The following is a 13018-nucleotide window of genomic DNA, read 5'->3' on the forward strand; positions in this document are numbered from 1 at the left end:
GATTATTGGTTATTTAAATAAATGTTGCCCAACACTGAATTCATACCACAGCAAAAATTGTAAATTGAATTATAACAACGAACTCAACAATAAATTACAAATCATGAAGTCATTAAATGTTAGAGTGAGAGGACTACAAATGTCAAATACCTGGTTAGCCCCTAGTAGACTTCCATACCATCAAGTTTGCTGTTGTTTTGTTAAAAACAAAAATCGCCTCTCACTTCATTCCGCGTAAAAAACAGTTTTACAAAATGTAAAAATTAAACTATCTGATTTTTAAAATGTTATAACTTCTTTGTTTTCAGTCGAAAGCGTCGCACCAGCCACAACTTTAATAATACTTCAACTTAATAATTATTTCAATTAAACTGCTCTTAACGCTTTCACTTTTCTAATAATACTGTACATTTACGTACTAGAGTGACAAATAAGTGTTATTGTTACCCGAGTTTGATCCAATAGGTAATACTTTGATCGTGCACCGTCTTGGAATATAGGCGCAGTTGGGCGCTAATAAAGAAAGAATCCTTTCTAAAGTTCTTTTAGAGACTTATGGTCACCTGTACTTTCACTTAGAAATAAACAATAAGTAGACGCAACAAACTGATCTGCACTTCACACCAAATCTTACGTAATCATTTCATTATTGCTTTGCAAACTAATTTCTTAAATTTGTCAGCTTCATGAATTAAACTAACTTTCTATTAGTTTTAGAAGTAAGCTCAAAACTAAAAAAAGCAGTTGGGATAAGTGCCTTTACTTTATTTGTTAATTAAGTTAGCATTTTTTTAAATAAACAGAAAATCATGTTTGCCAAATCTAAGAAGATTTGACCTTTCTGAAATTAATAATCGGGAAAAACGGTGATTATTGACAGTGACGTTTTGCGGGCAGCTGTGGAAGCGAACCCATATCAAAGGATAAAAGAATTGAAGGAAATATTTAATTTATTGACCTAATAATAAACTATTTCTTGGCCGAGAGGAATCTGGAGACTGTTAATATTAAAGCCTAAGTCTCTTTCGAAACTAAACTCCAATAGCAGACTTACACCCAAAAAAAAGGTGTTGATTGAGTGTGATGGAACATTAAAAGTGTTAACTCATTTCTAGCAGCAAGAACTGGTCCAAGCTGTAACTGGAGAATTACAAAATAAGAATTATTTAGTGTAAGTGTAAAGCGAAAGGTCATTTTTAGATAAGGAGTGTCATTACATCATAGATTTAAATTTGAAAGGAATTTAAAGACTGATTTAATCTTTTAAAAATAAAAATAATAATAATTTTCTTTCTGTATTCAGAATGTTTGGGTGGCTAAGCACCCGGATGCTGCACATGATGGACAGAGTTGGAGAATCAGGAAAAACCAGGACGTGTATGCTTTGTTCAAGGAACTGGATATCGCCAAAATTATAAAACTCGGAAGACTGCGATGGGCAGGGCACGTGGCAAGAATGGGGGATGAAGAAATACCCCAAAAAATTATGGAGGGCAGCGAACAAGGTCTCAGGAGGGTACGCAGACCAAGAACGACTGTGTGGCAAGAGATTCTTTGGCAATGCTAGGTTTTCGTAACTGGAGGGCGACTGCGCAGGAAAGAGACACACCTGGCGGGCACGTCTTGAGGAGGCCAAGACTCTTCATGAGTTGTAACGCCGTTTAAGAAGAAGAAGAAGCACCCGCAAGCATCTAGGAGCTTCTTACAGATCACAGACCGGTAATGGAAAATGCTGTCTGTAACGAAAGAACACTGTCCAGAGACCAACAGTGCGCTCCGGGAGCCTAATGTATAATAATACTTGTTTTTTAGTATCTTTTATATTTTAACTTTTAATTAGACTTAAAAGCTGTAATCCGAAACTTTCATGAAGTTATGTGATAATGAGACGGAATAAATCTTAAATAACTGTACAACGCAATTACGATGCAATTAAAACCACTAACTGAAAATTAAAGAAAGTGTTTTTCTTAAATTTCCAGTGAAAGAAAATTCCTTGTTTAATGTTAAAAGATGATTCCAAAGTCTGTGCATTTCCGGTAGTGGGCTAGACAATGCTTCCGCAATTTCTGAAACAAATAAATGCGATTTTTTGTTCCGAGAAATAAGTAGCTCTTACCCGAAATGTTCCTAAATCATTTTTTGGCCAATCAAGTAGTGCATTATGCAATTTTTCGTATTTGTGAAAATTTATTATGACGCAGACAAATTCATAAGGAACCTAAAAAGATTATTTTTTTAATCTGGCAGTCAATGCCAAACAATTATCAAGGTTGTAACACATCCTGCAACAAACCGGTAATAACCACCAGGTGTTAAAAAAGTTTTGTTCTAACAGCCTTCTTGAAAAAATAAAGGTAAAGAAAAAAGTTGAACAAATTTCTTATAGAATGGCATGAAGAAATCAAGTTACATCACAATTATACTTATAACATACTGTATACAATTTTTTTCTTTTTTGTGAATTTCAAATAAAGACTTTTTAAACTTCTTCAGTGATTCAAAAAAACGAATACGCCATTAGCCACTACTCAAATTAAATAGTGACACCATGTACCTCATTTGGAATACGACCACAAATTTGAGTTGCATCATAAAACTCAATCATTTACTCACAAACAACGGGAGATAACAGATCGAAATTAAAATTACTAATAAAATAGCAATGGGTGAACTTGTTAGGAATCTTTTATTTGAAAAATGGATTTCCTTATTGTGGCAAAGTTGCATTCAGTTAGCTATTTTCCAAAACTAAAAACAATCAATAATTATATTGATTCAAAAAACTTCCCCTCTATTATTAGTGAATCCAATAGATTAGGTGGATGGGTTATTTAATTATTTACTACAAGCGATTAGCCGTTCATTATGTGGTCTATCCAAAGCATGAAAGTACTAGAACAGAAAGGATGGTGCAGTAATTCTCTCCCCCAGACTGGAGTCGATGACCAAAGGGTTGAAGAGAGAAGATATGCTCCAGTGTCCCTCAGCTCCTTACTACTTCCCGATGGAAGCTGTAAAGGATGTAGCGAGGGAGGAGGAGGTGCCATCCGAGTACGAGGTAATTTTAAGGGACGAGACGGCGCTAATGACCAACCTGTCGATGCGCCGGAAAGAAATAAAATAAAAAATATAATAAAAATAAGTAAAACAAATAAATCGAAATTTATGAGCCTGAAAAAAAATGAATGCCTAAACTAAATTACAGATTTGAATAGAAGATAAAGCAATTTAAACGCCTGAAAAGCAACAATAAAACCACTTATTCAGTAAAATGTAGCTAATAAACTCAAAAACTTGCTACATCTATTCAATCTGGATTATTTACAACCTTCATTGATCCATTTCGGATTTTCCTTTTTTCAACAAAGGTCAATCCAATCAGATCATCTTCTTTAGCGTCTACCTTTAAAAGGTTGTTTCAAATTAAGGACAAGGCAAAAGACATAAATGGACTACTATAATGAATTTGATTTTCTATTAGAATGTCACTAAACGAAAACAAAGCGTTCATTAATTAACGAGAATTTTGACGTAACAAGTTTCGGCAGGAAATATAAGATCTTCTTCAGTGATTCTCGCTGAAAGAAATTTAAAGCTAGAACAAAATGGCTAATTTGCGATTTGGATGTCGCTGATTGGCTCATTTCCTCACAAACACACAAACTTCGGACTCAAAAGAGCTTTTTTATTTTACTTTCTGGGAACCGAAAATTTGATTTTCACCGCAGCACAGTTTTTTAAACAAATTTGTAACGATTATTTTAAAACTTTCTCATTAAATGAGAAATTTTTCGGGGCCCCTCCTATAGACTGAGCTACTGACTTAGGAGCCTCTATGGTACTTATTTTACAGCAAAAATATTACATTATGGAGATTATTATCTAATGGACATGTAGCAATTTAAAATAATAAAAAGATAAAAATGTCCGTCTGTCTGGAGCCTGACACGAGATATAGGTTGGACCGCCAAGGTCACCGCTGAAACCAGACTTAGACAAAGAAATATCTTTGTCTGTACACAGGCTGCATCAGTCTAACGGGAAGCGTTCTTACCTCAGGAATAGACAGTCACGGATACTGGAGTCTCATTTGTTAATGAAACCCGATGCTCTGCCAAATAAAGTTTAGAAAAGCGCAGTTTTTATTGCATCAGCCATATGGATATCACTAATAAGGACATGAAATACTCCATCCGCAATGCTTACTGGTGTTTCCACCAAGTTCCGGAACTTTATTGCTCACCGATTACCAAACAATGCGGATTTACATATACAGGGTGTAAATAATTGTTTTATTAAATAATGATTGTTAAAAAACTAAAGTGGTTTTTACTTTTTGTTCCTTCTCCAAAAATTGACATTTGGGTAAATTAGTAGTGAAAAGTCGGTTACGCAAAATCCCAGTTTTCAGCACTTAAACCCCTCCGGGTTAGGGTTTTATTAAAAACCAAAAAAATCCAGATGGTCTTTCTTGATGCGCAACTTTTTCTGAAATTATGTGACTCCTTGATTCATTAATCATTGAAAGAATGCAGTTGAAAATTTTAACAAAAATCATTGAGAACGAATTTTTTAGACATTAAAGTAAAAATTTCATTGTTACAAGAAACGTTTTGAGGCCCGGTATTGAGCAAATTATAGAAAATTTAATGCTCTTTCGTTTGGAATAAGCAGATTTGTTGTAAGATAAAGGATAGAAAAGTTACGACCATTTTTATGCTGAAAAACGCGAATATCGACTGAAAAGTTAAAAATGCAAATATCTTGGACACTATTGAGAATCGGGCCAAAGTGAAGAGAATATTTTTTGTTGTATTTGAGCTGCTGAATCACCTCCCGAAGTTTTGACCACTTCTCCGTGTACACCCTGTATACAGGGTGTTCATTTTAAGACGGCTCAAATGCATTTCAAGCTTAAACGGTCAATCTGAGCAAAAAATGGTAGAGGAAAAAATTTGTTGCCCGTCACCTCTAGTTTCAGAATATGTGACTTGATTTTAGATTCCTACCCGCACCGTAAACGCGGCTGACCAAAAGTGAGGGTTCGCAGTTGACCCCCATTTTCATATACACAGTTTTAAAGAGTAGAAAAAGTTATGAAAGAAACCGGAAACCGCTATTCGATATACCTTGTATATGTATAGTAAGGTATTGTTCATCTTCTTTGATTACTGATTCATTAATCCAAAAAAACAGAAAGAATATCATCCATTTCAGTCATAATTTTTTATTTATTGCCAACCCAGGGGGGCCAAGGTCACTTATGCTGTTAACAATGATAATACACAATTCACATTGTTCCATCCAAGGTTGGTGGATCTTCTGTCCGTTCAGTTGATGTACTATACATTTCAGTAAATAAAAAGTTCGATAAATACTTTAGGTTTTCTATAAATTCACAAATTAATTTTTTTTTTAAAGTCCTCCAAATTGTAAGAAGAAGATTGAAAAACAGGTACAGTATGTAGATGAAAAGGAGAAAAGAAAATCCAGAAGACTTTTTCATATCCTAAAAGTTACAACCAGAGAACAATTCTCCTGGCTCTCACGAAAACATAAAGAAAAATGAATTTTCTTGTAAAACACTTTCTAAAATTACCATCTACTTTCTTTAGAGATAAACTTGAATAAATCGAAAATCATGGTATTTAGGAACGGCGGCAAACTGGCTCGTGACGAGAAATGGTTTTTGGGTGGGTCGTGCATTGAGACTGTGAATTATTATAAATATTTGGGTATTGGAATGACACCGCAGCTATCCCTGAGACGGCATTTCGAAGATAAGTTATCTGTATCTAAATATGGGATTAATTGCACTTGGAGAGATCTTGTTGATAGAGGCGAAATTCCTTTATCAACTAAGTATTCCTTGTTTAATGCGGACTCACGTGCTGCCATGTGTTACGGTTGCCAAGTGTGGGGTCACCAACAGTTTGATGAAGTAGAAATACTATTAAGATATTTTATTAAAAAACTGTTTGCGTTACCACTTTGGACACCGAGTTACATGTTGTTTATAGAGACTGGGTTAAAACCTTTGTATCTATATACATTAAGAATGCAGATACAATATATAATAAAAGTTCTACAACTACCCGACCATCGTCTGCCCAAAATTATTGCTCAAAAAGGAATAAATAAAAAACTATATTGGTAACGTTCGTGGCTAGAATTGTCGGAGCGTTATGGTTGTAGCGACGAGAAGTTCCTGGAAGAGCGTGTAAAGTTGCCTGATTGGAAGAGTACAATTCTGCAATTGCTTGAAGATCGGCATAAAAGTGATATGATGTCACTGGCCTCCCGCTCGCAGCATTACTCTTTTTATAACCAGCTATTGAGTCAGGATCTACCTGATAATTATAAAAATTACATGTCAGACGAGGGTAGTTTACATCTAAAGAGAGTGGTGTTTCGGGCGAGATGCCAGCTGTTAGATTTGAACTTTAAGCCGTGGGCAAATGAAAATTCCCAACTCTGCACTATGTGTAATTTGGGTGTAGAAGAGTATGCCTTCCACTTCCTTGCCGTGTGTCCTGTACCCAGAGGGAGTACAGGGTAAGGTGGCTCAACAAGGCAGAATTGACCAGTGAAGAGGCTATTAGTTTTTTAAACGGAAAGGGCGATTGGTACCCGATATATTCATACATACAGACCGCTTCCATTTATAGAGCTTTTCTGATTTCAGAATACAATGGGTAATTTTATTTTTCACTTCAATTATTTATTTTTATTTATTTTATTCTGTTTTATGTATTTTAACTGTAATCTCATGCTAATTGTTTTATCTCTAATTTCTTACTACTGAGGTACGTTATTTTTGTTTTAATATTTTTTGTTGCATTATTAAATTAAGTAATATAGTAAGTGTGTAATTATTATTTAATTAAGTAGGTAATACGTTTATTAAAATTAGAAGCAAATATTTTTAGTTGTTTTTACGAGGTTAACTTGGCAGACGGACAAATGTCCATTGTCTATAGTGCATTTGTATATATAAATTTTTGTGTGTATTTTGTAAATTTGAAAATAAAAACACTTCTATCTATCTATCTATCTATCTATCTATCTTTTGGAAGCAATAACAGAGAGTAAAAAAGAGGTTTTCCTTGTTTAGAAAAATTAGAGAAAGGGTTAAGAAACCGTTTTATCTAGTAGCTCACAAAAAAAACAAGAAATCCCTTTAAAAAAAAATTATAAAATTCAAGATATTCTCTTTATTACAATTAACAAATTACTAATTTATTTTAATATCAACAATAGTAAAAATACTTTGCTTTAGGAAATAATTTCTTCTTTCCAGAGATTTTACAGTATGGACGTAGTTAATGACAAAAGTTGATTATGCAATGCAGTTGATACAGCGGAAACTCAGATAAAGCAGCGGTTGAAGAGGAAATCTGTTTAGCCAATAAAAAAAGGTGACATTTTTACTTCTCCAAGTTAAAGAAAATCATGGAGTTATTTTTGAAAATAATTTCAATAAAGTAAAAAATCAACTACTAAATGTCGTACTATCGTCTGTGGGATTCCCTTTAAAACTTGAAACTTTAGCAACAAATTTAACTTCTTTTTTTTTTATTAATAATGACGACAAAGCGCCACACATTGTTCTGACGGGGAACTTAAGTGGGGAGCCTCGACAAACCAATTCCCGGAAATCCCCCATGACAAAATTTGATGGAAAAATACTATTTAAAAAAAAAAATTAAAATCCGAAGATAGAGTCACTTCCCCTGAGGCAGGACCGCCGCCATAATGTAATGTAAAATTTTATCTGCCACCAAAAGTTCGTTTGTTAATTATTTTGAAAACCCTAGCCACTTTTTCATATGGATATTCCCGTTTAGAACTTGAAAAAGAAAATTTGAAATGGTAGCCATTACTTTCCTGAACTATTAAGAGAAAATAGAAATATCTTATTAGCAAAAAAAAGGACACGTCGAGATATGCAGATTAGTTTCGCTGCGCACACGACCTGTTTGGAGAACGCAGTGCGCCCACGACGCGCTAGTTAGTCGATGGCCTTGGAGATGTTTACACTGGATGCAACAAAAAGAAAGATTATCAAACCAACGCAATTAGGAGAAATTCCAAATGAATTTCCCTCTTCAAAGATATTTGATACAAAACAAATATTGAGTAAGTTAGTAAAAGGCGATTAAGAATCTTCAATTTGTATAAAAATTGTACATTAATTTGTAAATAATAAATTGTGAGATAAAAACGTGCGTGTATCAGTAGATCCAGCATCACTGACAGACGTAATAAAGAAGAATTAATTTTAATTCATTTCGTAAAATCAAAACCAGTGATGTTGATTTGATTATAAATCAACGAACAAATGGAATATACGCATCAATCATAATAATATGAAAGAAATTTTCGTTCTCAAAATGTATACTTTACCTCCATCGGAACACTTTCGATCAAAGCCTTAAAATATGTCAAAGGTATCAAACTACAACCTTAGCCAATCCAAATATCACGTAGCGGTATTGGCCAAATCAGGCAGAAGAATAAAGACACCTATGCGACTGCAATTCCCAAATACCTGACGTTACCTAAATTAAAGTATAAATACCACCAAAACCAAAAACTTAATCCATTCTTAACCAAGAGTATTAATAAGCTTTAATTCTAACATTAATTTCGCCTAATTCCAAATTATTCTACCTATAGTTTTGCTCTAATGTACGGCGTATTATTTATTTCAGCTACAATCATAATTCATATCTTCTGATGATGGGTTTAAGTTCGAAAATGATCGGAGATACAAAAAAACAAAAAAAATTGAAATGACGGAGGATGAAATCAGTGCATTATTTAAATTATTTGTCAACTCATTTTACAAATAGAATAGATCTGATGTGAGGTTCGATCATAATTGTCGGATTACGTCAAGTACTGCAACTCCTAGACACACTGAATATTGATGAGAACAAGAATAAATCATATAGTTCAATAAAAATTCAATCATAAATATCTTCAACAACGTATAAATTCTCACGTAATCAATTCTATGATTTATAGCTAAAATATCTTTCATATAAGAGAGACTTAAAGTACGTTTTATACAATATGTAATTAAAAAATAAGAAATTAATAAAAGTGATCCCTTTATTTTTTAATTTAACAGCAAAAATATGTTTTTACGTCTATTTTCCAGAAAAATTGATATAATAAACTTTTTGATTCTATATGAGAATCGTTGTTAGGCACTTTCGAAAAAATCCATTCAGCAAATTTGTACTCACGGTTTTGGGTATAAAATTCGGGTTATTAGCAACACATTCAACCCTTCTTAATAGAATAAAATCAGAAGAATATATATGCCCAACTTCTAAGGGTACGTTCACAACGGAGCTGTGAGCATAGATGATAGCGGAGATGATAGCAGTGATGCATCAGCGCTTATAGTATAACCTAGTACATTCTTATGTGAGCGTGCACAACGAAGCTTCGACTAGTGGCTCATACTCGCTGCTATAAACGAGCATAGATGATAGAATTGAATTTTTCATTTTTCTGCTAGCTGAACTCCAGTATCGGAGCTTCAAAATGGACGTCGAAAAATTATTTAGTGCTGTCTTTACTCATTATTTTTGGTTATTATTTTATTATTTACTTTTAAACAATATTTTGTTTTTTAAATCGTGCTTACATTTATTTTCATGTGTATTTATTTGTTGTTTTTTTTTCAATAAAACCATTACTTACCTAAGAGTAATCACTAGTTTTTCTTCTATGGTTATAGGATTTCCATGACAATTTTTCCAAAGTTTTCTTAATTTTGACCTTATTTTTTCTAAAATATAGTCGAATGTGGGTGGACCCATCCTCACATATTCAAAAAAACGATCCGGATAATTTCTAAGTTCCTTATATAAATAGTGAAATTCACCCAAAGTACTTCGTTTTTTATTTATGGGATGTACATGATATTTTCTAAAGCGTTTTTTCTTTAAAATATACCATTTCGTTGCTGGTGAACATAAAAACTCTTCTTCTCTACTCGACATGTTGCATGTATCACAGCTCTGTTGTGCACACTAATCAGCGATTATATTTTACTCTATCAGCTATCATCTCTGCTATCATCTATACTCACAGCTCCGTTGTAAACGTACCCTAAGGGTCTCCAAAATAGAATTGTGCTGACAAAATTTCTTAAGAGGAAATGGCCGACTAACACTATCGCAATAAGGATAAAAAATTAAAGAAAATTAATGAAACTATCTTTGAAAAAATCTCAAAAAAAAAAAAATATAAATAAATAAATAATTAATAATTCATTTAGTGGTACTCCAGGATGTGGAATTTTTCATTAAATTTGAAATTGTTGGCATCCTTCTTCATAATATGATACCGAACACAAAACCTTTACAGCAGTGCTCTCCGCAACAAGAGTGGCGCCACGCCCACAGGATGATAGTTCGGTACAAGGAACAGCCCGTGCCGCAAACTATGAAAATAAATAAGACCAAAGGCACCACCTTGAATTTTTAAATCGATTTTTTGAAATAAGGAATAAAATTTGACAGTAAACATTTGCACAGGATAAGTGTTATACAGGTGCCACATTATACTGGTTCCGGTTCTAATATTGACTCGTCCAATATTTTGTTTTATTTTTATTGTTTCGTTTTACTTAATGAAACAATAAAACTCATTAACTATCGCACAGCCAGCATCATTTGGACAGTAGTTGCCACTGCGATCATTGAAGTCCGAGAAGTAAACGTTCGTGTTTGTCAACCATGAGATTGATTTATTTACCTCTTTAAATATGGAGCAAATTTTCACGTGGAAAACATTCTTCTTCACGGACAAACAAACAAACTTCTTGCCGGGGAAAAGGTAAAGGTACAACGCTTTACAGGAATCCGCCTCTCTAAGAAGAGCCCTTAATCGAAAATTCCAGCAAAAATGCGTCAAATAAAATTCGGAAGTACATTGCACGCGTAGTATAAAGACACGATCACTAAATTACAGCCAATATTTAAATACTCCTTTGATTAATCAACTTAAATGAGGAATTTAGTTATAAAACAGCAAAAAAATTACCCTTAAACCAAAAACACCTCAAATCATTATGTAATAAATATTACCGGATGTTTTTCATTATCATAACATTAATTGCATCCCATTTTTTTTATTTATTAATTTCTAGTACAATAATTATAGTTTATGTAACAAGTTTAAATAACATACAATTATAAAAGGTGAGCCCGTTGTTTACGATACTTTAAAACAAAAAAAGCAACTTACCAATAAAATAAAACTAAATCTAAATTAAGGCCATTGGGTAAACAGAAATCTTACTTCTCAGAAAGGTAATAGTCAGGTTTTAACTTATTAAAGAGGATAATGAGGTTATGTTTACGTTATTTGAAAAATAATGGGAAGAATATTATATAACTTGGCCTCATAAACTAGATTTTCAGTTTTTTAGTCGAATTGCATTAAAGCTAAAAATGGAAGAAAATAGTAAATATCGCAACATTAGATCCTTAAGTGGGGATGAAATGTATGTTGTAATAGTGCGAGTTCTTTTAGTTTACAAGTTTTATTTTTGCGTTTAAAGTTGAAATATGTTTGCATTTACAATGTTTTTAATAAAACATTCACTAAAGTAGTATGTGTTATATATGTATAATTCAAACTTACGTGGTATTGCGTTGGTGTGGTGACCAAGCTGAGTTGTGGCACTGCTATATCTAGATGTTTCTTGATGTAAGGCTGTAAACGATGTTAATCTGTAGAGCAATGATGCTAGATCACCGGCCAGGAATAGTGCCAGGGCGACCAAAACGCAAGCCCTAGCCACGGCCACAGCCTGCATGGCTGCTAAACAAGAAAAAAACACACCAAATCAAAAACCAGCAATATTATAGTTGTTTATTGTTTGGAAGTGCCACACTAACTTCATCAACTGAAACCTACCACACGACTCTGCAGCAGGACCGACCACACGATATGGCTCTAGTGAAAGCATTCAATGTGCCCCTACTACAGGCTCCCACGTGACGGCCTTGCACAGGCTACCACTTCTCCTAAATCCACCACTTCTTTAGTCGTGTTTTTTTTTTTGTGAAGGTATTTATTTTGTTTCTTTTAGTCTCGAAATAAAATACTAATTATAAATTTTATTATTTTTTTGTAACTACTTTAAAAAAATAAACAATGGTCTACTGTAAAACAAAGTGCCCCATTCTTATAAAATCAAAAATAATTTCACGCTCATGATTTCTAATTATTTTCACGTAAACGCTTCAGGAAACTCAGTAAATAATAATTATAATAAGCTTAACACCGATTTAACTAAAACAACTGCGTTTAAAGTCAAAGCGATGTCAACTTCATCTGCGTTGATTTGACACAACTGGTGATAGTTAAGACAGCTTTGATATTCTACTAAATGTTAAATTCAACAAAAAAAATTCTTCGGAATGTTGTTGTTTACTTACCTTTTAATATTTACTAAAAATAAAAAACAGAGTTGGAATAAAGTTTATCAACAAAAACAAATGTATAATGAACGTTTTGACCATTTCCACGTTTCTATATTTTTCTGAAGCCAACAAATTGGTGGTTTGAATATTTTGATTTTTAAAGCAAGCAATAAATAAATTTTAATTTTCAAGTTATGAATTACTGTAGACAAACATATGTTAAATTTAAATCAGTTAGCTTTATCCTCAGAAGTCTACGATTTTTTAAAAATTCATTTATATTTATATTACTTTCAAATTTTCGATTTATAGTTCTTTTTTTTGCGTTTATTTGTGCTACAATTAGCGCGTTAGCGCTATAAGTAACAATGATAACCATAGAATAACAAATGATAAGACAACGTGGTAAATCTTTAGAATAGCACCCCAGAGGCGTGGCCTAATTCGAAGTGATTCTGATTCGCTGTTACTATAGAACCCGCCATATTCAAATATAAATATAAAACTATTTCTTTATTTTATATTTACACTTAAATCTAGCGGGTTATATGGTAACAGCGAAT

General features: G+C 33.1%; 1 protein-coding gene across 3 annotated transcripts in view; it reads right to left on the reverse strand.

Annotated features, from left to right (window-relative positions):
- Positions 1-12619, reverse strand: part of geko — a 34601-nt gene extending 21982 nt beyond the window's left edge. Inside the window, exons 1-2 of one of the 3 annotated variants that reach the window (XM_074140041.1) lie at positions 12471-12619; positions 11671-11850 (exon numbers count right to left, since the gene is read on the reverse strand). In XM_074140041.1, the coding sequence (XP_073996142.1) occupies positions 11671-11845 (175 nt within the window). In that variant the 5' untranslated portion in view covers positions 11846-11850; positions 12471-12619. Of the gene's footprint in view, positions 1-11670; positions 11851-11927; positions 12097-12470 lie in introns of those variants that run through there. The other 2 variants (XM_074140026.1, XM_074140030.1) reach the window with 2 other exon arrangements.
- Between the last annotated feature and the right edge of the window lie 399 nt (positions 12620-13018).

The sequence above is a fragment of the Rhodnius prolixus genome, unplaced genomic scaffold (assembly GCF_049639745.1).
Source record: "Rhodnius prolixus isolate KJV_2025 unplaced genomic scaffold, Rpr scaffold_1, whole genome shotgun sequence".
NCBI lineage: Eukaryota > Metazoa > Arthropoda > Insecta > Hemiptera > Reduviidae > Rhodnius > Rhodnius prolixus.